Raw genomic sequence first — 27,269 nt, forward strand, 5'->3', positions numbered from 1 at the left:
TCAAATTGTCATACGTCGTGTTTTCGCGATCAACGTTCAACGTGCTGGCTTCTCCCTTCCCCTACGTTCACTCAACGAAACTGTAACTGCAAATTTTTTTCGCAACGAATAAATTAAAGAATTATTTTGTGACGCGTAACTGGTAATACAAGAAATTTTGACTCGAGCATACAATGTATACGTTATCATAGGCACATATCATTGCAAATTAACCCACACCGCGCTCACCACTCGAGTCGACTTCCGACTATTGCGCATGCGTCATGCGAATCGCGAAAAGAAACCCGTAGCAGACTACAGAGCTAGAGGTGCGAGTTTCTATATTTTTAGATAATTATGTCACACCAACCATAAGTCCATAGTCGACTTTACATATATCATACTTTGTATTTGTAATGTAATGTGCCGTTTACGTGAGTGTATTATAAAGTTCCTTTAAAATGCTTCGTACAGTTTTCAGTTTTTATTTTCGTATTAGTTTTTCTGTAATTTACCTCGATGAATCTCGTAGAGAAATACGCGAATAATCGATTAAAAACGGCGAATACGATTACAACAACTACTTGTTGAGTTGTTTGGATTGTTATCATTATCATTCAAGAATGTTGATAAGCGCGCATGTGGTGTTTTTTTCTCTAATGCCGGATGCCGGTGAATGTTGTGTTGTCTTGTTTTAAGTACAATTCGTCAACGTTTTTAATTAAGACTCATCTTTTCGATGATAGATTTTTGAGTTTGTTCAATTTTACGTACTGAGTTGTGTAATAATCGTGAGGTTTTTTTCTCTTTAAATGGTGATAACTCGTTTTCGAGTTTGAAAATTAATTTCAATATGTGATTCGATCGGATTCGATACAACGTGGTGAGTTCATTACCTAGGTAACTATACCTAATATTATCAGATTAAATTTCGATGTAGCAAAAACAACCAATGTTTTCGGGGGGGGGGGGGGGTATGGAGAGTAAAAGTTTCCAGTCAATGGTTTTGAACAGCAATCAAATTGTGAATTTTGACTTTCGAGTTGCCAAATTGAAGATTTTGGACGTTTTCATCAAAAAAGGGCTAAGCATTTTTTGATTTTAACCTCTTTACTGAGACGCTGGGGAAGTAAGTCTTACAAGGGAACCTCTTGAGGTGTCATCCTCCGATTTGAACGGGACTGCGATTTTTGGAAAGAGCATTGTCTAAAACCACCAAAACCAAATTTTCAGCTGCCCGAGTTCATTTTTCGATTTTTGGTGAATTTTTAAAAATTCAAAATTGACTGTTTTTGGCGATTTAGTTATGCTTTTTTTAAAAAAAGTACGTACTTGATCAATAAAAATGGTCAAAATAATAAGTCCCAAAACTAATATTAATTTTCCAAAACCAAATTTCACCGTTTCCAGCCTTTCTGGAGCCTCCAGCGCGATTTTTCAATTTCTCCAGAATTTTGAATTTGCTCCAGAAGGCGTGAATATGAAGTGGGCAGCTAAAAATCGAGTTGTATATTACACTCGACCTGTTTAACAAGTTTATCCACATTTGAACCCATTTTGAGAGTGACACCTCAAAAGTGGCTTTTTGACCAGCTTTTTTCAAAATTAAAAAATCCAAAAAGTCAAAACTTTCCCGTTTGTGAGGAAAATTTTGAAATTCACGCGAGTCGTTGTATTTTGTCCAAAACTCACTCTCAAAATCCAAATTTTACAATTTCCAGTCATTTTGGAGCCAGCAGCGCGATTTTTCAATTTTTCCAGAATTTTGAATTTGCTCCAGAAGGCGTAAATATGCAGTTGGACAGCTGAAAATCGAGTTGTGTATTATACTCGACCTGTTTAGCGAGTTTATCTGCATTCGAGCCGATTTTGGAAGTGACGCCTCAAAAGTGGTTTTTGACCAGCTTTTTTCGAAATTAAAAAATCCAAAAAATCAAAAGATCGCCGTTTGTGAGAAAATTTTTGATATTTGTGCGAATCGCTGTATTTCTTCAAGAACAAACCCCCGGAGCGCAAATTCTGCAATTTCCAGCAGTTTTGGAGCGAGACTGACACCTCAAAAAACCACTCTTGAGGCGTCACTCTCAAAATCGGCTCAAATGTGGATAAACTCGTTAAACAGGTCGAGTGTAATCTACAACTCTATTTTTAGCTGCCCAACTTCATATTCACACCTTCTGGAGCAAAATTCAAAATTCTAGAGAAATTGAAAAATCGCGCTGGAGGCTCCAGAATGGCTGGAAATTGTGAAATTTGGATTCGGGGGTTTAGTTACGAACAAAATACAGCGATTTGCGCGAATTTAAAACATTTCCTCACAAATGGAAAACTTTTGACTTTTTGGATTTTTTAATTTTGAAAAAAGCTGGCCAAAAAGCCATTTTTGAGGTGTCACTCTCAAAATCGGCTCAAATGTGGATATATGTACTCGTTAAACAGGTCGAGTGTAATATACAACTCGATGTTTAGCTGCCCAACTTCATATTCACGCCTTCTGGAGCAAATTCAAAATTCTGGAGAAACTGAAAAATCGCGCTGGAGTCTCCAGAATGGCTGAAAACGGTGAAATTTGGATTTGGGTAATTAATATTAGTTTTGGGACTTATTTCGACCATTTTTAATGATCAAGTACGTACTTCTTAAAAAAAAAGCATAAATCGCCAAAAACAGTCAATTTTGAATTTTCAAAAATTCGCCAAAAATCGAAAAATGAACTCGGGCAGCTGAAAATTTGGTTTTGGGTGGTTTTAGACTATGCTCTTTCCAAAAATCGCGGTCCCGTTCAAATCGGAGGGTGACACCTCAAGAGGTTTCCGTGTTAGGCCTTCGAACCCGTAGTGCTCTTTGATTTTAAATAGCAACAACGAGAACCAAAGTTGTACGGAATGAAATTTCTAACCATCAGGGTAGCCTAATAGTCTTTACGTATTTGTTTATTTATTTATTATTTTTCGTTTAAGATTCTACTGTTGACTCGCTCTTCCCAAATTTTCTAATTTTTGCTGCATTTTTGATGAAATTTTTATGAATTTACAAGGTTTTTATTTACAACTTTTTATACTGACTTTGGGCGTTTCAAAAAAAATTTTTTTTATTCAGTTTGAATTTAGGTGATACGTACATTGTATCTAAACTATAAAATATTTTAATTTGACGTTTTCGAAGGGCACTACCCCGAAATCGTTCGTTGGCTTTGCTACGTCACTGCTGACACACTTTCATAACGCATGGTGAACCTATTGACGACGAGAAATATTTGTTACAGGAGTTCGTTACTTTTTCTGGTCCATTTTGATCAAAGTTGAAAAACACCCCTATTTGAATCGTAGACCTACTCTTCAAAACTATAACTTCACTTTGCAATATGGTTTTTATGAAGAAGAAATTATAATGGAGATCAGGTAATTTGTTCATGGGCACCTTTTGAATTGAAAATATTCAAATTCAAATTCAAATCTATTTATTTCATTTCAACATTACATAGGAACTCATGCACAAATTAATGACACCCCTATGCCTGGGCGAGCGGGGGAAAGATGTCCCAACTCGCGCAATTTTTTTCAGACGGACAGAGCTACGGTAGATTGCAAAAAGAGCATGGAAAAATATACCACGCAGCCTTTCAGATGGTAATGTGTGTTTTTAGATTGTTGACGAATTTTTGTAAATCAAATCTGGACCCAAAAATGAGAAAAAATTAAAACGTCATCAAATTGACCTGGAAACCTGAAATTGTTCGTAGATACATAGATAGGTATACTTATACCCTATTTTCGACTCGCCTTTTTGAAACTTGAAATTTTCACAAAATTTTATTCTCAAGTTTCAAATATCTGCTGACGGCGTCAGAATTAGTTATACTCAATTAAACTGGTTCGAAACCGTTTCCAAATGATTTGTCAGATCGAAAATAGGGTATGCCCTAAACAGATTCTCTGGTCAATTTGGTGAAATTTTGATTTTTTTTTCTTGTTTTGAAGTCCAGAATTTGTTTTTAAAAAATATATCAAAACTCAAAAAATGATCTAAAATTTTGGTTTGTGCTACTCGTATATTTTTGCATGTTTTTTCGATCGAGCTGTGTTCGGCTAAAGAAAATTTAAGATAGTTGGGATACTCTTCTCATGTTTGGTGATTTTTAGTGCTGACACAATAGGTATTTGCACTTTCAGATTGCTACTCCTCTTGAACATATCCACAAGCTTCCTGTGAACCCTAAATGGAAAAAGAATAAGTACCTATCTACTTTCTGGAGGAAAAATCCGCTATTGAAACATGTCAGGAACATCTCATTCCGCTGGACAAACAGGAGCAACCAAAAGGTCACTTGGTGAAGGTACTTCATCAGATATTCGTCCAGTAAAGAGACAAAAACTTTCCAAATATTACGCGGCGGAGGGATTAAAATCAGCAATTCATGGTAACGTTTATCAACTGAAGTTGTTGACCTTATTTTTAAAACGAGGTCTGGATTTAGGATATAGTTTTACTTTAGCAACTGAAATAGTCGAAGCTGAAAAATTCGACGATATTGTCTTCGGTTATACAGATGAAAATGGTCAAGATGTATGTCGCTTTTTGCAAGCAAAGCATAAGCAAGATGAAACTAAGAAAATAACGCTTCGTGATTTGCTCACAGAAGAAGACGATAATTTTAGTATTAAAAAGTACTTCATTTCGTATCGTAAAATTAAACAAAATCTCGAATTCAAAGGTTATTATTTGCGAGATTTTACCATTTGCACAAATATTAATATAGACGAAAATTTAGTGAACAATTTTGAAAAAATTACAGACACAGATGATATTTTACATTTTGAATATCACGACAGATTTAGACGCTACAAAATTAATCTAGATCAATTTCCTGAAAAAGATAGACTATTGTCAATTTTACGTCGGACCTCAGAACATCTTAGACTAGCAAATATGCTGGCTGTTCACGTGCATGAGGATAAAACTTTAAAATTGAGTGATTTATTCAAAGCCTACCATGGTGCACTCGGAGAAAAAGTAATCGAGCGAGTTAAAATTGATGGTGTTGAAGAAGGTAAATTTCGCAGTGAGTTCATAGATGGTGAAAGTGATCAATCGTCAGTGTTGGATAGGTTCAGAAAAAGTTTTTATGAGGAATATCAGCGTGTCTCAAAAACACAAATTGACGAGAATGACTTCTGGGTAAAGATGAAAGACACAAATTTGAAAATATCTTCCACTTTTGGAAAAGACTTTAAATTAGAACGTAATCCTGAGATTAAGGGCGATAAAGAAACATTAGCTGAAAAAATTGCAGAAGCAATAAAAGGGGCTGATAGTGATAATGTTGTCCAAATACTTCGGGAATCAGGAAAGAAGGGCGGTATTATTAAAGATAATATTGATAAATTAGCGGGATATGTTTTTGTAAAAAAGGGAGATAAGAATAAAAAATTCTATTTCAACTCAAAATTTCTTGATGAGAATGAAAAATTGCCGTGTCATTTGAAAGAGTTCCGTACTAAATTTGTAGAAAAACTTGAAGACATAGGGATAGAATTTTCCAAAATGAATGAATATAAATTTCATATAGCCAAGTTTGTGACGTGTGAAGAGGGGCAGCTTTACATGAAACCTTCTTTACCAGATGATTACATCGATGATACAGATATACAAGAGTTTTTTAAGCATTTCATTTTGTCAGTCAAACAGCCTAATGAAGAACAGCTGGGTGATATTATCCAAGAAGAAATTGGTAAAGATTTCAAATTGATTGATAGTGACCTCATGGCGACTAAGCTTTTGGAAGATATGCTGAATTGGATGAAACAGAAAAAGGGTCGTTTTTTAACAAATGAAGAAGGTAATGAACTGTTTGTAAAAATTCACCAGAAAGTCTCCAAGTTGGTATTGATTGGCCCCACCTTAGTTTATCGTGCTAAGATGGAGCAGTTTGGAATCTCATTTTGTGAGGATTTACAAGCATTACAAGATTTCTTAAAATCAGAAAAACGAATTTTCAACTTGATTAGCTCCTGTGACGACACAATTTTTAGTTCAATTAAAGTACTCCAAACATTGAATAACCTGAATAGCTACCAAACCGAGGATAGTTATATTTATATGCGTTTGGATTCTCTTTTGTATATTTGGAAACGTGTGATGGAAGCGTTTAGTTCAGAAACGTGTAATCTATTGGCAATTGAATGCAAATCCAAGAAAAATAAGGCAGATTTGTCTAAATTATACAAATCTTCATCCAAATTATACAAAAAACTGTCTGGTTTATTAAAAAGTAATAGAAAAAAAAAAGTTATTCTTATAACTTTGAAGAATGATACCTTTGCTGAGAAATTTAAAAGTGATTTTTCTGAGAATAATCATTACAAAGAAATTGAAGATAAAAATATAAACCTAACTGATCTTATTGTCGATTCCCAAAACAAATTTAAAGAAGAAAAAGTTATATTTCTTGGTAAAGAAATAAGTTTAAATGCAGTGGTAGATGCACAGTCAACACATCTATTGTCTGGAGAAGTGTTATCTATGCTTATTAGAAGTGATAAAATAGAGTTAGGTAAATCACCTATTGACCCTACATATATTGAGGTCGAGGATTGCTTCATCGACCGTACCCTTACTCGTCATGATATTATAGTCAAGTCAGCTTTCATGAAAGAAGAAAATTTTTTAGTGCTTGAGGACAACAATCGAGATACTCGTAGGTCTGTTGACTGGTGTGATTATGTAAAGAGAGAGATTGAAGCTCGTAATCATTCACGTAAGGTTAAGGTTACAGATATAATTTTCATTTCTGATTCACGTGACGAATTCTTAAAACTATGTGATGAATATAGGAAACAGCATTGTATACATTGGTTGAAAAAAGAAAAAGGAAATTTGTATTGGTCGAAAAGACACCCAAGAGATCTTTGGTACATCTACAAATGGCAACAATCTAGTGGAGATCTGACAGAATTGCGTAGGTTTATAAATACATCGGAAGGAAGGGTCAAAGAATACAAAATTACAGGTATATTTGATAAAGTGATTCTTGTTGCTGCTGAGCCAGGGATGGGAAAATCAGTTTTGCTATCTCATTTGTCACTAGAAACCCAGTCTATACAACCTCCTCTGTGGATAGTTAGAAGTGACTTGGTAGATCATTCCAGTAAATTCTCACACTGGATGGAAACTAACCCAGATGCTAAAGAAATCAGCATGCTGGAAGCTGTGAAATTTCTCTATAAAATCATTTTTGACAAAGATGTGTACCTTTCAGGAGATCCTGCAGTTAATGAAAAAACGCAAAATGTGATATGTCTTAAACAGAATGAACAAAATATTGAGATCGATGTTGGAAGTAACATTATAAAAAAAGTGTCAGGAGCGTCATTGCTGGAAATCAATCTTTTCACTCATTTTTTCAATAAGGGTAAAGTGGTATTACTGTTCGACGGATTTGACGAGATCAGTCCACATTATAATGATCTAGTTGTGAAGTTGCTGAAGGTTTTAAAAGATACCAAAGTTGGAAGCATGTGGTTGACTACTCGTCCTTATAACATTTTACGCGATCCTGAAAATTACTTTGGTACATTCGCTTACACAGTGCAACCATTTCTTAAGGAAGATCAGAACCTTTTTTTAAATAAATACTGGACAAAAAACATAAAACTTACAAAATTTGATGAACAGAAAGTTGACAAATTTATTTATGAGTGGACGAATCAATTTTCTAAAACGACAAATGATCCAGATAGAAAATTTTTAAGTATACCTTTGCAAATTTGCATGCTTGCTGATACGCTTTCTGTTGAGTTTGAAAAAAATCCAGAACCTTTTTGGGAAAATGAAAATGTACAGCCTGATAAGCTGGATTTAGTCACCCTTTATGAGAAATTTCTTGAAAACAAGCTTGACATTGAGTTCAAAAAAATAATCTCCAATGAATGTGATAGGAAAAAACCTGGCGCATTAATTGATGAAAAAAGTAAGCGTTTAGAATTTAGGATAGGTCATGAAATATTGGCTGTGTGTTCGTTATTTAAAGTAGATCAGTGTAAAAAAGTGCTATCTTCAGGAGAACTGAAAAAAATAAAAGAGTTAAAAGGTCTCATAAGCGAAGCAGAAAAAAAACCGGAGTCATTGTTAATATTATTGACGATAAACCAGAATTTATTCATCGTACGTTTGCTGAATATTTTGCTGCGCAATTTATTTGGAAAAAAGTTATTTCCAACATTGAACTAGAAGAATTTGAGGGAAAAATTGTTCGTGGTAATGTTATTGAGATGTTAATTGAGAATGGTGCGATACAAGTTTCTAAATTTTTGGCATTGCTGGCTAAAAAATATTTCTATAGTGGAATTGATCTTTCCACATGGGAAAGTAAAATTAAAATTTTGTTAATGAAACTTAATAATAAAGTTGACAATTATGGTGACACTAAGAAAGATGGTTTTCAGTCCACCAAATGGTTACTAGGGATCATTGAGTTTTTCTTACTGAAGCAAGACAATAATACAGTAATCATTTCACAAATCAGTGAGAATCAGTCGCTAAAATTATTATGCGTGTGTGCTGAAATGGGATACACAAAACTTGCAGGAGCTTTGACGAGTCTAAATACTGAATTGCTGAAACAACATCTTAGTCAGAGGAAATGGCCCCATTGTCCCTTATGGTTAGCAGCTGAAAACAACCATCTTGATATGATCAAATTTCTAGTTGAAAGGTTCTCTTATGATGCTGAGTGGCAGGACATTGATGGACTATTTTTAATTCAGCACATATTTGCAGAACGTGTATTTGAACCCAGCAATGTTCTGAAATATTGTTTAGAATTGGATATTATTGATTGTGGGCCTTTCAAGGACCAGTACAATGTTGAAAGATTACCAATACGTGAAGGCCTTAGATGTGCCTTTGAATTAGACAAACAGATTCCTAGATTGTTGATAGAAAAAACCAATGCTAGTATTGCGAATGCATATATCGTTTGCAAAGACCCACTGAGTGAAGGTATGTTCACACAATTACTGAATTTTGATAACGGAGTGGAATTGGTCGAGCTTGCTTTAAAAAAAGGCATTGATTTCTCCTTTTGTTTGAATAATGTTATTGGTGAATTATTACATGTTGAAAGATATTGTGAATTAATAGTAACGCGTAACTTTGATGATCGTAGAGACTTTATTGATCGATGTTCTTCATATTATAATAAACTTGTATATGATCGCTTTGAAAATTTGTTCCCAATTATTGAATTGCTTTTGAAAGCTGGTATAGGATATAATTCCATAGATGGTGAATATGGTCAGCAAGCAGGTTCAACTTACCAGGTTGTTAAGCGATACAATGACATTTATAAGCTTCTACATGAAATCTATAGCTTACATAAACAAAACGATAAAGAAAATGACGACCCAGTACAAACGTTATCTAGATTGATTTTCAATTATATTAGATCTCGTGGTTTTGAAGCTGTGGAAATCACAATAAACCAGAAGGAACTACTTATGTTGCCTCATTATCAAGAGGAATGTGAACATGAATTTCAAATACATAAAGCGATTTCTTGGGTTATTGATTTGTCTGGGTATATTGAACGTCTTGAAAACAACTTGGATGTAGAAGCTGAACAGAATTATACGATATGCGTACGGCCGTATGCTACAGAAAATCAAACTACTGAGGGTTTCAGAGAGCACTTTCCTCAATACAAAAATGTTATGGCGGAATTATTTTTCAAGCATTACATTCTACGAGTAGATGGTAATAGTAACTTGGTAAAAAGCGCTGTGAATGAACTAAAAAAACGTGTATTAAAGTTAGCAGAAAGCGGTGCACTTCCAATTCCTAACAAGTTGAACGATTTCAGATACTACTGCGCATACATTTGTGAGATTAATCATAAAAGTGAGATGCTTGAAAATGTTGACGAAGAAAACGATAATTTCAAAGAATCTCTCAAGAAGTTGGTGACTAATTGTGTGTGTGATGTTATGTTACTGTATTATCATCAATATTATGAAATCACCGATGCATTGGATGAAATTGCAGAACGACTGGGCAAACTTGAAGATATAATTAATAAGCTGCTGAAAAAGAAAATGAATTTGAGTAGTGAAGGTACTAGTAATATGATACTTAATGTAGATCAAATATTGGATATTTTGGGTTTGAAAAATATTGCTTGTGAACATGAAGATTTACAAAAATTAGTATCAGAAATTTCTCATGATGACAGGGGCTTTAATGCATTGCTTGAGATTAGGCGAAACCTGGGTGATATAGGCCAGCGACATGTAATGCCACTATTGGAGCAAATGTTGAAGGGCTATGATCACTCGAAACAAATTTTTGGCTTATTTGAAAAGCTACATGAGGGGTATGAAAACCTCATCTGTGCTGTTAAAGAGGATGATATAGACAAGGTAACGAGCGAGTTACAACACGTTGAACAAGATTTTGTGAAGGCAATTATCAATGGTCAAGATGAACACTATGGCTCACCACTACATTATGCAGCTCTCAACGGACAAGCAGACATAATAAACATCTTTTCAGACTATGAGGCCAATCTTAATCTCAGACTATATAACAATTTTGAAAAAATAACTCATTTCTCACAAGCTGTGGAAAAAATGAAAAAAGACCCTTTTCCGTCGGACGATTTTGTAAATTGGACTCCGTTATACTTCGCAGTGTTGAATGATCACGAACAAGTGGTTCAGAATTTGATAGAGAGGGGCGCTAATGTTAATCATGTTCTTAATCCAGGTAAAGGTGGTTATTCACCACTACACATATCAGCTTTGTCGTGTGGTAAGAGTAGTTTTAAAATTGCTCAGTTACTTTTAAAAAGCGGAGCTCGTTACGATGTACTAAATAAAAAAGGTAAAACTCCTTTAAATCTTGCGACATCTGGATCTGAGGTTGAAAAGTTACTCCGTTCTATCGATGGACTGTTTCAAATGGTTGAGAAGGATGAAAAAAATGCCGTTGATTCTATTTTCGAGGTATTAGATTTTGATTCCTGGGAAGCTGTCTTGAATGCGAAAAACACCGATGATATGACACTTTTAGAATTGACCAAGAATAATGAGCAGAAAGATATTTTTGAGTTTCTTTCAGAAAAATTAAGATTTGTGGAGTCCCGCGTTCTCCAAAGATCTACTCAATAGGTTTGTAGGTAGTTTTTACATTATTTGAAAGGTGTTGCTGGTTGGTGAGAAAAACAAATTTCCCATAGGTATACCTGTACATATCTTTCATAATCGGAACCATTTAACAACTGATAATTATTCGAAATGTTTAGAACAATCATCATTAAAGGTCGCAGTTCAAGGTCATGGGTTGAGAATCGAGTGACAAAATTGAAATTATATCGTTTTCAAAAATCTAAATTTAATTCCCATTTCGATGCAACTAGGTGGGTATTTGAAATTTCTGCAAATTGTCTTCCAGAATTATAGCGACTCAAAAATTTGGAATTTCATACTTGTAAATTACTTCTTACTGATTTTAAAACATGGGATGGCTACCTATTTTAGTTTTATAATTATTTTTTATATGTAGGTAGTAGGTACTTAGGTGTAAGTGTTGTAAGTTGATCATAATTTGAATAATATCATTTGTGTAGTAAATAATGTTTTAAAATGGTATGTACTAGAATGTTTTTTCTCAACTCATTCATCTCAATGATGAGATGATAAAAGCATTATTGTTGAAAAAGTTTATTTAAATCAAAGTACATACCTAGTTCTAAATTCACAATTTTTCCATTATTATTTTTTGCTATTTTGTTTTATCAGTAAAATTTCTATATACAGTCTTATTTAGTCAATTATTCTATATTTAAGGTACCTAGACCTGCGTACTGGAGTGCGAGTCTATGTCGTGAGTTTATCGTTAGGAATTATACCTAATTATTTTTACCTACCTATGTAATTGTATTAGCTATTATACATACTTATTAGGTACTGTTCTTTCTTATGTGTTAAGTCTAATATTCTAATATCGCACCTCGGGAGTAATAAGGTCACATCTCAAAAAAAATTGATTTTGATGTTTTTGCATTTTTGGGGTTTGTATGACCCCCCTCAACCAAAAATTACACTTTGAGTTGGGTACATTATCTAGATCTTGTAAAAAACGCAAATGGCCTAACTCAAAATCTCAACAACATTGCAAGTTGTTTGGAGTTAAGTATAAGGGTACATCTCAAAAAACTCCACCTTTTTCGAGCAAATTTCGTACATACAAAGTGTTAACAAATAGTTTTGATTGTTTTGAATGTTTGTCAGTTGGAAATAGTCACAAGGAGTGCATTTTTTATTGGTTTGTACCAAACGGAAAATTTTTTTTTAAATTGATCACTTTTCAGAAAAATGAATTTGCACATATATCATGAAATTTTAGTTTTTTGAGAAAAACTCTAAAATTAAGCACTATAGAAAAAAACTAACGACATTATGTCGATTGGAAATTTAATTCTCTACAACTTTGCTATCATGAAATTTTTTTTGGACGCTTCCTTTCACCTCCACATCAACTTTAATGAAAGGTTATAACTCAAAATGTTTTCCAAACATTGAAATATTTCCTCTTTAAGATTTTATTTTTCAAAGTGTTCTTATGCTAAATGAAGGTAGGATACCAGATCTTTAAAATGAGGTGCTATTCATTCCTCACAATTAATTATAAGTTGATAAAAATAATGAATCAAGTTTTAAAAAAAAAGAAAATCACTCTCCTGTAAAATTTCACTTTTTTGAGATGTGACCTTATTACTCCCGAGGTGCGATATGTAGTATGTACTTTCTCGCCTATTTAGGAATTTTTCTTTTGATTTTATTCATTCAAATCATCCTAAAGAACATGCAGTTATGTTCTGTTGAACGATTTTAATGCAATTGCCAGAATATATTTTCGAATAGAAAAATATGAAGAAAAAAACCCATTGAAAATTTTAAAGTCTTAGTAGGTAAAGGTATGTCTATGTACAGGGTGCCCAGAAATATCGAGTACCCCTACGAAAGTTTTTCATTAAAAATATAGGTTGGCAACGTGAAATAGATGCATATGATTGGTGGAATGTTATCTCTCCAGTTCAACAACCAATCATGTGCTATCATTATTATCATTCACTGTGACCAACCAAAGTATTTTGGTAGAAAACTTTTTTAGTCAATGTTTGGAAAACATTTTGAGTTATAACCTTTCATTAAAGTTGATGTGGAGGTGAAAGGAAGCGTCCAAAAAAAATTTCATGATAGCAAAGTTGTAGAGAATTAAATTTCCAATCGACATAATGTCGTTAGTTTTTTTCTATAGTGCTTAATTTTAGAGTTTTTCTCAAAAAACTAAAATTTCATGATATATGTGCAAATTCATTTTTCTGAAAAGTGATCAATTTAAAAAAAAATTTTCCGTTTGGTACAAACCAATAAAAAATGCACTCTTTGTGACTATTTCCAACTGACAAACATTCAAAACAATCAAAACTATTTGTTAACACTTTGTATGTACGAAATTTGCTCGAAAAAGGTGGAGTTTTTTGAGATGTACCCTTATACTTAACTCCAAAAACCCATTGAAAATTTTAAAGTCTTAGTAGGTAAAGGTATGTCTATGTACAGGGTGCCCAGAAATATCGAGTACCCCTAAAAAAGTTTTCTACTAAAATACTTTGGTTGGTCACAGTGAATGATAATAATGATAGCACATGATTGGTTGTTGAACTGGAGAGATAACATTCCACCAATCATATGCATCTATTTCACGTTGCCAACCTATATTTTTAATGAAAAACTTTCGTAGGGGTACTCGATATTTCTGGGCACCCTGTACCTACTTAATTATTTTATCTGAAAGTTCAAAATTGGCTAATGAGGCAATGCATTTTGCGAAGAAGTTTCTCTTTTAAAAAATGTAACGTGTTGATGATATTGTGCATTTGTGATACCAAATTTCTATTTTGTAAGCGTCGATCTTTTAACCTAGGGTCATTCCATGTCAATTCGACCAACGTTTTTGGGTCAAGTCTTTCGATTTCGCTCAATTTTTTTTTTACAATATCTACCCACCCAGTAAGTAAGAAACCCGCAATCTGGGGCATGTGATATATCGAATTGCATGTTTTTGGTAACGCTGAATACGAATATGACGTTGGATTTTTTATTGGACGCCATCCACGGCCCCCAGCACATCCCCAAGTGGGGTAAAAGTTCAAAATAGAGTTTTTTTCGTGCGACGCATCAAATGGGACGTTTTTGGTGACGCTGAACACGAATATGACGTCAGAATTTTGATTGGGCCCATCCATGGCCCCCAACACCTCCCCAAGAAGGGTAACATGAAAAAAAAAATGGTTTCAATCGTGTGACACATGAAATAGTATGTTTTCGATATCGCTGAATACGAATATAGCCTTAGTTTTTCAAATTTACCTCACTCATGTCTCCCAGAACCTCCCCAATTGGTAAAAGTCGAAAAAAAAAATTTCAAGAGGCCGTGAATGGGGTCCAACCAAAAATCTAACGTCATATTCGTGTTCGGCGTCACCAAAAACATACTATTTGATATGTTGCTCGAAAAAAACTCTATTTTGAACTTTTACCCCGTTTGGGGAGGTGCTGGGGGCCGTGGATGGCGTCCAATAAAAAATCCAACGACATATTCGTATTCAGCGTTACCAAAAACATGCAATTCGATATATCACATGCCCCAGATATTTTTTCGAAAGTTCTGCCCAAAATTGGGGGTGAGGGTGCTCCCTCTCCATCAAGAGATCCCATCTTGAAACTTAAATATTTCAAAAAAGCATCAAAAGGTACATCTATGGAAATTTTTTTAGAATTTTAAATGCTAGCTCCCACTTACAGCGTCGTTTTGAAATTTCAAAATGCTGAAGAAGTTCAAAATTCAATACTCTTTCGAACTGTGAAATCAGTTTTGATCAAAGTACCATAGTTTTGAAGGAATGCGCTGCTGAAGTTGAGTACCTCGAGACAATGTAAAAATAATGGAAGCCCCCCCACCCGCCCCCTTTGGGGGCCGGGACCAAACTGATTGCGAGTTTCTTAATTATTGGGTGGGTATAAAGTTTGTAAAAAAAATTTGAGCGAAATCGAAAGACATAACTTCCAAAATCGCATTCTCAAAATCTGTGATCTTTTCAATTATCTAATTTTAAGCACCTACTTGTGTAAGTACCCCTTGATGTCTTCTATATTTTTTTTTGCATTTCCATTTGTGAATATGATACCTATTCTTTGTGATATTTTTTACGATGTGTTGATATAAAATAAATTCCGGCAAGTGTTGCTGCTGTTCGAGACATTTACGTTCATTTCTTCTCTTCTACGCATTAATAATGTGATAGGAAAACTTTACGAGAAGATGAGGGGATAATGTTGAAAATTTTGGGAGTTATTTGTACAAAAAATCGAGAATTTTTTTGCTTTTCTCCCTTTCGCTTTTGCTTCGACTTACCTATTCAAAATGGAAGCCACTTTATCCCTCACTCATTCTCCCAACCTCTCTATATTAAGTGATGGAATTTGTCGTTGATGATGATTGAAAAAATTTCAATTCCTCTTTCCTCCTTTAGCCGGTAATTTAGACAATTTATTGAAAAACTGAAAAAATTCATAGAAAAACAGACTGACTATTTGAGTGAAATCTCAAAAGTTTTCCAAATGCGCAGAGCTTCAGTAGTGTCGAAAAAAACAAATACAATCATAAAAGGCCATATATTTTTTTAAATTTATTTTTTATTTAACAATTCAAGCCTCTACAACATAAAATTTATTCTAAAAACTGACAGAAAAAAATTACAAAGATATAAAAAAACAAAAAAATAAAGTAAAAAAAACAACAACAAAAAAATAAATAAACATTAATAAATGATGATCATACGAAGAAGAGAAAAACTTATCCTAAAGGTAATTTGGGGCAATGCATATTATTCAATGCACTGAGCCAAACCACACTTTATATGATTGAGCTCAGAATTTTATCACAGATTCGGAAACTATCTTGTAGAAACACAAGGAATAAATTCCAACCATATTGGTTCATTTTCAAAGAATAACCTATTGGCCAAAGTTGAAATTTTGAAAACCTCCTCCCAACTAAAGTACCCCACCTAAACCTTATAAGTCACAAATCGTGAGGAAAGATTTCAGGTGCTGGTTTCGATAAATACGTCTGATACGACTCGTAAAGTAAATATCGACCCACTTTGTGTTTTTCTTCAGATTTCCACATAAATATTTGCCCATGGTAACTACCATTCTTTTCATTTGCCAGATTTCGTGTACCTATTACCTCGATCATGGCGGCTTCCCTCGTAAAAGATTCTAAATCCACTTTTCTTTCAAACATTTGCAGAATGACGACTCCCTTACCCTCGTTCCAAATATCCAAAATCGTTTGAATTTTCTTTCCGTGCTTTTTAGACGGATCATTGCTACGACTTTCTTTTAGGGCTTTTTTTAGATGATCGTAAGGTCTGTCCGATTTACCTTTTCCTATATAAAAAATACCCGACAGGAAGGTTTCCCAAGATATTTTCAAGCTACGATTTTTATTTTTACCGGGGAAATTGTTCGTGATTCGTGGATCGAGCAGGAAGTAGTTGAAGCATGAGCCTTTATTCGGTTCTGATGAATCCAGTTGTTTGAAGTCTTCTACGAAGACTCTGCTTATTGTGTTCTTGTATTCGTCTAAGGTTTTAATCCAGGTTTTCATTGACAGCAATAATGGATCTGAATATTTAGATTTTTCATTCAAATTCAGAGAATGATTCGATGTGGAATGTTCACTATTCGGTTTTGGAGTATTTTTCTTAGTGATGGAATTTCCAGTCTGACTATCAGTTGTCGATTCCAGTGAAGGTTTCACAAGTTCAGTTTTTTTGTTCGACTTTGGAAGACGACTCGATGTGGAATGTACGCTTTTCTGTCTTGCAGTTGTTTGTTTAGTGATCGAATTCTCAGTCTCACTATCAGTTGTCGACTCCAGTGAAGGTGTCACAAGTTCAACTTTTTTATTTGGCTTTTGAGAATGACTCGATGTGGAATGTTTCTTAATGAACAAATTCTCAGTACTTTTTGTTGACTGTAGCGGTGGTTTTACAAGTTCGGGTTTTCTATTTTAGTCCAGTAGAATTAGCAAAAAAATAGGCTCTATAGTGAATCTCTAGGTGGCAAGCTGATTTTTGGTATACTGGTCCATTTTGATGTCCTGAAAACGAATCCGAGGAGTCCCCTACTGTCCCGGGTGTGCTTTCCCCCAAATTGTGGATCTTAGCCCCCCAAAATCGGTTTTTGACCAATTCATCGAAAAATATTCACTCTAGCGCAAAAGTGGTTGAAGAATGTTGTTCTACGTCAAATTTCCGATCTAGTGATATATCAACTTTCCTTCTACCCCTAACGGGGGTGGAACCACAACCATTCAAAAAAGGGGGGTTCCCTGAAAAATACATAACGGCTATAGGCGCCTAAGAGGGGTGAAATGGTCCCTGAAAGCGTTCGAGTTGATATTAGCATGAAAAGTGGGTACCATAGAGAAACCTCCGCGCAAAAAATTTCAGATCCACACCCCCTCCCCATTTTGCGGAACCCCCCTTTTTTGAAATTTCAGTAACACTTTTCTCAGCCCCATTTCAACCGATTTTGAAAATTTTTCTGGAAGTTATGTATATCCTTGATAGGTATCCCCAAAAAAATTTTCAACCCCCTCCCCTCATATTTACCCCTCGAAATGGCGTTTTTTCATTTTTTTAGGCCTATTAACAATCAAAATTGCGAGGTACAATTTTGTAAACACGTTTTTTGGATGTATTTTTGGCCCCCAAACATCATATACTATATTAGAACTTTTTGCTTTGGTGCGCCGTGGTGAAAACTTGGAATAATGTATCGTGGGGGGGTAGGGGGTGAAATGGGAATTTTGAAAAAAATAACTATCAATGAGTAGGGTATCGTTTTCATATGATTCGATACCGCTGAGCACGAATATGACCTCAGATTTTCTGCTACACTCACCTACCCCTCTCCAGAGCCCCTCAGCCCCCTCAATTTTCACGATTTTCGAAATATAGTTATTTTGATGATGTTGGTGTCGTTTTCGTATGATTCGATACCGCTGAGCACGAATATGACCTCAGATTTTCTGCTACAATCTCCTAGTCCTCTCCAAAGCCCCTCAGCCCCCCCTCAATTTTCACGATTTTCGAAATATAGTTATTTTGATGATGTTGGTTTCATTGCTATGGGAAAATTACATAAGTTCATTGGTGATTGTAGCAGGAAATCTGAGGACATATTCGTGCTCAGCAGTATCGAATCATATGAAAACAACACCAACATCATCAAAATAACTTTATTTCGAAAATTCGTGAAAATTGTAGGGGGCTGAGAGGCTCTGGAGAGGACTAGGAGATTGTAGCAGAAAATCTGAGGTCATATTCGTGCTCAGCGGTATCGAATCATATGAAAACGACACCAACATCATCAAAATAACTATATTTCGAAAATCGTGAAAATTGAGGGGGCTGAGGGGCTCTGGAGAGGGGTAGGTGAGTGTAGCAGAAAATCTGAGGTCATATTCGTGCTCAGCGGTATCGAATCATATGAAAACGATACCCTACTCATTGATAGTTATTTTTTTCAAAATTCCCATTTCACCCCCTACCCCCCTACGATACATTATTCCAAGTTTTCACCACGGCGCACCAAAGCAAAAAGTTCTAATATAGTATATGATGTTTGGGGGCCAAAAATACATCCAAAAAACGTGTTTACAAAATTGTACCTCGCAATTTTGATTGTTAATAGGCCTAAAAAAATGAAAAAACGCCATTTCGAGGGGTAAATATGAGGGGAGGGGGTTGAAAATTTTTTTGGGGATACCTATCAAGGATATACATAACTTCCAGAAAAATTTTCAAAATCGGTTGAAATGGGGCTGAGAAAAGTGTTACTGAAATTTCAAAAAAGGGGGGTTCCGCAAAATGGGGAGGGGGTGTGGATCTGAAATTTTTTGCGCGGAGGTTTCTCTATGGTACCCACTTTTCATGCTAATATCAACTCGAACGCTTTCAGGGACCATTTCACCCCTCTTAGGCGCCTATAGCCGTTATGTATTTTTCAGGGAACCCCCCTTTTTTGAATGGTTGTGGTTCCACCCCCGTTAGGGGTAGAAGGAAAGTTGATATATCACTAGATCGGAAATTTGACGTAGAACAACATTCTTCAACCACTTTTGCGCTAGAGTGAATATTTTTCGATGAATTGGTCAAAAACCGATTTTGGGGGGCTAAGATCCACAATTTGGGGGAAAGCACACCCGGGACAGTAGGGGACTCCTCGGATTCGTTTTCAGGACATCAAAATGGACCAGTATACCAAAAATCAGCTTGCCACCTAGAGATTCACTATTCGATGCTAATTCTACTGGACTATTTGACTTTAAACGAGAACGAAGGTTCGCGTCCAATCCGTCGATAAATTTTGTTGAATCGAACCATGCCCTTAAAAGTTCATTTTTTTTATTCGATTGTAGAGATGAATCACCGGACATGGATTTACTATCATGCCTTTTAGTACATTTATTCGGCTTGCGGTTTTCTTTTTGATTAATGGTATGAAGTCTGTCTTCGGTTTCTTGTGGATGCTTACGTGAGTTCATCTTGTAATAATTTATGAATTGCTCTAACAGATCGTCTTCATGATCTAGTTCCTTTGATGGTGAATCCATATTTGATATCGAACTGGAAATATAAAACGTACGTGCTTTTAAATTGGTAAATGAAATGAACTTCAGTGGAAAGAAAGAGTCCCAATAAGGCCATTTTTTGGGCCCTGCCAGTTATCGACTCGACCACTCTTAGAATATTGTAATGAATGTCCCAAAATACGAATCCGTGGTTAGGTAATCCAAAATGACAATTTTTTGGACTCCAGGGGTACCCAAAGTTTTGAATAAAAAAAGAATTTTAGGAACCACTGAGCTTTATTTTAAACTTTTCTAGCGTAAAAATCTGTTTGAGCCAGATGAACGTTATGCGAGGTGGTTTTCCTATTTTCGACCCTCGGGGCAGAAATGAGTAAAGGGGGGTTAATTTTTAGAAAATTTTGAAGCCACCATTTTCAAGTTGACCCTTTGAACCTTGCTTAAAAGCTGCTCACAATTTATTAGTATCCAAAAGACCTCAATTCTACTAAATTCTGCGGTTAATAAAATTTCCCACTGGTATTCAAAAATACAATTTTCCGATTTTCTTTTCGTAATTTCGATATTTTGGGAACCCTTGGAAAACTAGAAACCTGCGATTTGCGTCAAACGTAACGTTTTGAGGTATATATTCAATTATATACCTAGATGAAAAAGTTTTATTAAGCTTCCTGTATATTCGTAATTTTGAATCCTTTTTTTTTTAGAGCCCCCCACTTTAGGCACCCCTAAAAATTTCCAAGAGTAAAATCTCAGAATTTGACCCAAAAAAGCTCAATTATGAAAGTTATAGGAAAAATGAAATGAAAAATTATCGGGCACTTGTTAATGTGTTTCAAACATAAATTTTTCAATTTATTTGAAAAAAATATGCATAAACGCTCTTTTTAGGGGTGCCTAAAGTGGGGAGCTCTAAAAAAAAGGGTTCAAAATTACGAATATACAGAAGCTTAATTGCACATTTTTCATCTGAATAATTGAATGTGTACCTCAAAATGTTACATCTGGCCGGAATCGCTGGTTTCTAGATTTCCAGGGGTTCCTAAAATATCGAAATTACGAAAAATATTGCAACATTTTAAAAGTGATCGAGTCGATAACTGCCTGGGCCCAAAAAATAGCCTTATCAGGACTCCTACTTTGCAATAATATAAATTATTTTCAAAATAATATAAAATTACTTACTGAAACGGTGATTTGAATCGATGATTACTGAAGAATTCGATTTACTGCACTTACAGTAAACCCACTATACTCGTTCAATAATGGCGATTTGAAACTTTGGCTGTTACTGATAATCGATATCAACTCGCCGATATATATATCTGGTACACGTACGTATAAAATTCCGCGAGAGGGACGCATGCGCTGTGTAAATTCGATTTACCTACGTAAAATACGCGCCGCGCAATCAAAAAAACCTCAATAATTCTATGAACATCGTCGTAAAGTTGAAAAAACCTAATGAATCAGAGTGCATGCGGTAGCTGATGAAACAAATTCGCTATCGGTACGTCAACAGGAGCTTTCGATTTACATACAATACATTTTGTATACATACGTAATGGACCCGTTTTCATTTACCTACCTATTCGAAATGATAAAGTTCTTTTCTGTCGAATAGAAAATCAATGAAGAAGTTGAGGGGAGGAGGGTGGAGATGTGGAGAACCAACAAAAAAAAAACAACGTTTAAAATCAACTGTTGGATATTTCTTTGTATTTTATGTGCTTGAAAACGAGTAAAAAAAAACTCGAAAAATTGATTTTTTTTAGGTTTTGACCCTAATCCATCTTTTTAAAATATTTGAAAATAACGTCAAAAATGCTGTAGCTGTAGGTCGACATTTTGGTGTTTCTGAACTTAGTTACATAATTCTACTACCTAATTGAGTTGGGGGAAGGACGGATCTGAATGGTCTGGACTTTTGTTTTTTTCATTACAGAACACCGTGCTCTGAAAATTGACGATTTTTTTTTCAGGTAAGGCTTTCAAAGTACTCCATAAACCCTACATTTTGACTGGAAAAATGTTGAAAAAGATGTAGTAGGTCCCTCACAGCAAATTTTTGAAAATTTACAATTTTTGTCCACATTACCCCGCAGCAGCGTGGGTAATTTTCTGGACCAGGAAATTGGAAAAAAACGAATCAGAGCAACTGAAATGAATACAATTGACACAAAAGGATCCGCCGTAAAGAATAGTTTGATGTATTCTTTCACATTATGATTTTTTTTAGACAAACAAAAAATAAAAACTAAGGAATTAATAACTAAAATAGAGAAGACTGATGTAAACAAAATATAAAAATAAAAACGACTGAAACAAAAGGGCTCATCTAATAAATGAAACAATTTTCAAAAATAAAATAAAAGCAATGATAAATATCTATGCATAAATAAAACAAAGAAGACTAAAATGAAAACAACGGAAACAGAAAGTCTCTCGAGAAATGAACATACAAATATATTATGTATTCCAGGTTTTTTTGGTTGGGGGGGGGGGATGAAAACAAACAAATAATATGCTCAAATGAATAAAAGTCTTATAATTGAATCATTAACCTACTCTAAAAGAAAAGGTTGAAGATTCTACCACGCGAAGTAACCCTTGAATAAGACTACATACGTAAATATACATGAATTGCTAAAATTTACTGATTAGTAGGTGTTATACATTTAAAACCTCAAACATTAGAGTCGATCGCGAAATTTTTTTTTGAAGGATTTTTGCCTTATTCAGTGGAGACCTTCCTTCCAAAGTTGAAGGTCACTGAAAAAAATTGATTTCTAGAAGTGTCCTGCAGGCGAGATAAATGGGTTCTCAAAGAGCGACTATTTTCCAAAAATATTGTTATTTTTCCTCTCAATGTTTTGATAGCTTCAGTTTTTTTGTAAAAAATTGCCCAGCCTCAATAATAGATCATATTTTTGAGATTTTGCGCCGATGGGTTATTTTCATCCAAATTCAAGACTATTTTATGGTTCTACTGAGCAGTTGAAAGTTTACTTACAAATCACATATTTTTGGGTTTACCTATTTGTGTTTTGCAAATTTTTTTCCCAAATATTTTGCATTGATTGTACTACAGAACATGGAAATATATAAATTTCAATATAAAATAAAATAAAATACATAAAATAAAATTAGTCAATGGGCTATTTTTTTAAAAATTTGTAATATAATGGCCAAAAAATTGGTACTACTGCATTTCACAATATTTCTTCGGTTTCAGAAATTATATCTTCAGATGACTTTCAACTCAAAATTAAGATCTCTATTGAATTGGTTGACATACCTGCATTTCATATACAGGGTGCCCAGAAATATTGAGCACCCCTAAAAAAGTTTTCTACTAAAATACTTTGGTTGGTCACAGTGAATGATAATAATGATTGCACATGATTGGTTGTTGGCCTGGAGAGATAACATTCCACCAATCATATGCATCTATTTCACGTTGCCAACCTATATTTTTAATGAAAAACTTTCTTAGGGGTGCTCAATATTTCTGGCCACCCTGTATGTTCAAAAATTGAATAATTAATATGTACCTATCTTATTTTCCTACATGAATAACTTAGATAATTATTTAAATCGTAATCGTAGTCTTTTCTTTGAAATCATCAGCAAGTGTCCTCCAAGAGACCGTCGGTTTCATTCCTCGTCATGTGGCGTGATATGGTAGAGTTTGAGGAATCAGAATCGGAACAGTTAGAATCAGGGCATTCGATTATCTGTACGTAGGTAAATGGAATTTTTAATGGTTATAATTTTCGATGAGAATTAGGTCAAGTATTTGCTCACTTTACCGCGTCATCTCCCAATATTTCTTTCAAATCTTCAATAATTTCTGAGAATTCGGGTCGATCTTCGGGCAAATAATTCCAGCATTTGCACATTAGACTGTACCTTTTGAAGAAACATGATAGGTGACATAATTTATTATTAATCAGATGAGAACTGTTGCATTTAAATTAGAAACATTGCGTACGTCATTATCGAACAACCATCAGGTTTTTTCATACGATACCCCGACTGAATGTCTTCCAGCAATTTTTCTGCGTCATCGTATGCCATGTAAGGTACGGAGCCAAAACTCATAATTTCCCAGAGTAGAACGCCATATGACCACCTGAATGGTTGGTAAATACATAGATTCTAGGTTATTATAAGAGAAATTAATGTTGTTGAAAACCATTATGATTAAAGGAGGAGGTGGTGTGTGCTTCAATTTATTCAACATGTTGTACTTACACGTCAGATTGAGTGGTATAACGTTTTTGTATCAAGGTTTCCGGTGCCATCCATTTCACTGGAAGTCTGCCTTTGGTTTTTTGTCTGTAGTAGTAATCGTGTCGAATATCTCTGGCTAATCCAAAATCAGCTATTTTTACGATGTAGTTGTCGAATACCAATACATTTCGAGCAGCGAGATCTCGGTGAATGCACTAAAAAGTTTATTGATTTTCATAGATAGAGCTTATCTCTGAGGTGATCTTATGTGTTAGGTAGATCTATTGGAATTTAAAACTACTTATGTATGTACTTTGTGAGGAGGCGTACTTTTATAGAAGCCAAGTATTCCATGCCTTTTGCTACTTGTTGAGCAAACGTGATTAGAACTTTGTCGGACAAATCGATCGATGTCTTTTTCTTAGCTTTGGAAAAGTGGTTGTTGTGCTTTCGTAAGAAAGCCAGTAAATTACCGTGCAATGAATATTCGGTGATAATGAGCAATGGTCCATCTTGTGTACAGCATCCAAGTAGACCGAGTACATTATCATGTCGGCCAATGATTTTCATTAGTTCCATTTCTTTGACTAAATTAACCATATCTGTGTCACTGTGCTTCTCTGTGAAAAAATGGTTTAGAATAGATTTATTAGTCGAAATGTTGCGCGATTATTTTTAATTTGAACTAATTAGCAAAAACAATACTTTTCAGCATTTTAACTGCTACTGTTGCGACGATATCTTGCTGTAAGAGGCCCGAAACAGTTCCCTTGACTACTCTTCCAAACTCTCCTTCCCCTAGAAGTTTCCCTAGAACTAAATTTTCACGAGGAACTTCCCATTTTTCATCCAGTTGTAATTCATATTCGTTCTTCGGTCCAGTTTCATTTTCAGGCAATGTTGAAACAGGTTCATATAAGATATTGACGTTTGGTAATCTCTGCAAATAGGTACACGAGTAAATTCTTCAAAATTATATCCAGTAGAATTACACATTTTAAGTATATTGGTTTGGAGGAAGGTGGGAAGCCATCATTTTGAAAAAAGTCGTCAAAAAACAAAGGAAGCAACACTGCAATTTTTTGAACCGAATGTTTTTCCAAAATTTTCACGACGCTAATGCATGCAATCATAATTTCCAAGACTCTAATCTGCGTCACGGTGACTCTTGAAAACATTACCTAAACGAAAATTGTTGAATTTTTAATATGTTGTTGAATTGTAGCCCCCCTTTTGGAGAACATTGAGGAAAGTATAGTTGTGAATTTCCAAAATGAGATGATTATCCAGATGATACGTTCTTGAAATTCATTGGTTGAATATCTTTCACATCTGTTGATAATTGATAAATATGGTTTACTGCGCCTATATATACCCATTTTCCGTATTCATCTGCTGCCAAGTGATTGAACTCTACGGCGTTTTCATCTGAAAATACTTTCCAGATTTCCTTACCTGATTTTGCATTTGAGTAATTCGTGTTCAGGCGAACTATAAACGTGTGTATCAATAGTATGAATAAGAGCCTAGGAAAATTCATTACGATCAGAATTGCGTACGTTCAGGCTACGTTCATTATTTTTTTCCCCGTTTCCATTTCGTTTTGAAATACCTACCTGAAAGCATAAATAAAATTTGTAACCTACCTGAGTCGTTTAGATTATGTTGATGGCTGATGAATTAAAATTATCCCTGCGTGAGAAAGAACTTTTACCAAACACTGAATTTTGAGCAACTTTCGAAACAGCTGGTGCCACCTAGGTATTTTAGAAATTCTCTACAAATTATTGATCTAAATAGCAATGATTCTTGAGTATTGAAAACAGAGATAGAGCGATACTTGTAACCGAAGGATTGCAATTATAATTCGCAACTTTTTTTTTGCAACGATTCGCAGTAAAAATACTCCTACTTAATTCTATTTTAAATTACAATTTTTTTCAGACTTTTTTTATCCGTCGAAAAATCGCCATGCCACAGCTGACTTGCGTCTACGTGGGACAGCAGACAATGTGCTTTTTGGAATTTTCGCCAGTTTATGAGGCCTTAGAAACGTTTTTTCTTATAGTACGAAAAAGTCGCGACGAAAATGGTAAAGACATTTCTTTGGAAATCACGACAATTTCTAAAAAAATTGGTGTCATTATTAAAACTGTCATTGTTTCCAATTTTTTTTCAATTTTCTCTGTTCAAAACTTCCTGAATGATGAATTTTCAAATGCTTTTGTTTTCACCTCGCTTCGCTCGGGCTAATTCGCTCTTTTTCCAGATTACGTAAATTTTCTACATAGAAATATTACATCCTTCAAATCTGAGAAATTTAAGTCTAATGAACCGACTTTTGTGCCAAAAATGATGTTTTTTAGAAATATTTTTCAACCCGTGTACCGTATACCTAATCTAAAACTTGAAGCGCCAAAAACTTGGAGATTGAATTTTAAAATTTATTTGCTTTTGTGTTGAGGAAAAATTATGCAATTAAGTAACAATCGTACACACGTATTTTGTAACTTCAAAAACTTAGAAAGGGTCCCCCCCCACCCATTAGGATAGGCGAAATTCTCTCAACCTCGGATTTCGATAAAACTCACAAGGTATGTTTAGTACCCCAAAAAAATAATTTTGGGCCCATATCCCGCCTTCCACCCCACCACCCTCAGCCGGGGGGGGAGGGGGGTCCAAAAAACGCTTTTTAGCAGATTTTTTTCTGTAAACGAATAATTAAGATTTTTTCGTCAAATACGTATCTTCAAGTCTACTTTCTATAAAAATCATCACTCGGCCATTTGGAGTGGTGAGTCGAGTTCAAAAGTTTAAAAAAAACTCAAAAACCAAGTTTTTTTCACGTTTTTTCCCAAAACTATGGACACAGGACGGAAATCGAAGAGAACTAAAGTTGTTCAGCGTGAAATTTTACCTCAGAATGTGTAATTAAAAATTCATCTATACAACGCGATCGCAGGGACGTAGCGAAGTGGTTTTGCTGGGGGGGGGGCAAAGATCTTAAGATTCCCAACTAATTTGACTGAATAGTGAGAGGATTGTATCACGACATTTTGTAGCCAAAAAATTGTAAATTTGCCGACTATAATCAAAATTTTAACGTGCTGAACACTCTGGTATTAAAAAATTTTGAAAAGCTAGTGGTTCTGTTCGGAAAGAAATGAAAAATTTGCATTTTTTTATTAGCTTTGAATATTATGAGTATTTCTGGAATTTTTCTGTTTAATTTTCATGGAGTATTTTGGATGGCCCGAGTAAAGCGAGGGCAAAAGTTTTGGAAAAATTTATGATTTGAAAAGTAGAATAACGTCAATTTTAATGAA

The 27,269-nt window shown here is 34.7% G+C and overlaps 3 protein-coding genes across 4 annotated transcripts; 1 reads left to right on the forward strand and 2 right to left on the reverse strand.

Annotated features, from left to right (window-relative positions):
- The first annotated feature begins 339 nt into the window (after positions 1–339).
- Positions 340–8,208, forward strand: LOC135837903 (uncharacterized). Of its 2 annotated transcripts, none has more exons than XM_065353350.1 (3): positions 340–879; positions 3,245–3,380; positions 4,152–8,208. In XM_065353350.1, exon 3 carries the CDS (start codon positions 4,255–4,257, stop codon positions 8,206–8,208), a length of 3,954 nt encoding a protein of 1,317 aa, XP_065209422.1. In that variant the 5' UTR covers positions 340–879; positions 3,245–3,380; positions 4,152–4,254. The 2 variants fall into 2 exon arrangements, with proteins under 2 accessions (XP_065209422.1, XP_065209413.1); XM_065353341.1 differs by having other exon boundaries at positions 340–862.
- Positions 8,209–15,701: 7,493 nt separating this feature from the next.
- Positions 15,702–21,048, reverse strand: LOC135837852 (uncharacterized). Its single transcript, XM_065353266.1, has 3 exons — positions 20,893–21,048; positions 19,433–19,744; positions 15,702–17,116 (listed from the first exon to the last, which is right to left on the reverse strand). The coding sequence occupies exons 2-3, from the start codon at positions 19,729–19,731 to the stop codon at positions 16,126–16,128; spliced, it is 1,290 nt and encodes a 429-aa protein (XP_065209338.1). The 5' UTR covers positions 19,732–19,744; positions 20,893–21,048; the 3' UTR covers positions 15,702–16,125.
- A 1,595-nt stretch (positions 21,049–22,643) lies between these two features.
- LOC135836814 (fibroblast growth factor receptor homolog 1-like) lies at positions 22,644–24,910 on the reverse strand (the record flags this gene model as incomplete). The annotated part of the gene is made up of 6 exons (XM_065351861.1): positions 22,644–23,444; positions 23,520–23,619; positions 23,702–23,842; positions 23,965–24,158; positions 24,274–24,563; positions 24,649–24,910. Coding segments are annotated over 6 exons (1,098 nt in total), but the record flags the coding sequence as incomplete, so codon positions are not given.
- Positions 24,911–27,269: the final 2,359 nt, after the last annotated feature.

Source organism: Planococcus citri, chromosome 1, assembly GCF_950023065.1.
Source record: "Planococcus citri chromosome 1, ihPlaCitr1.1, whole genome shotgun sequence".
Taxonomy (NCBI): domain Eukaryota; kingdom Metazoa; phylum Arthropoda; class Insecta; order Hemiptera; family Pseudococcidae; genus Planococcus; species Planococcus citri.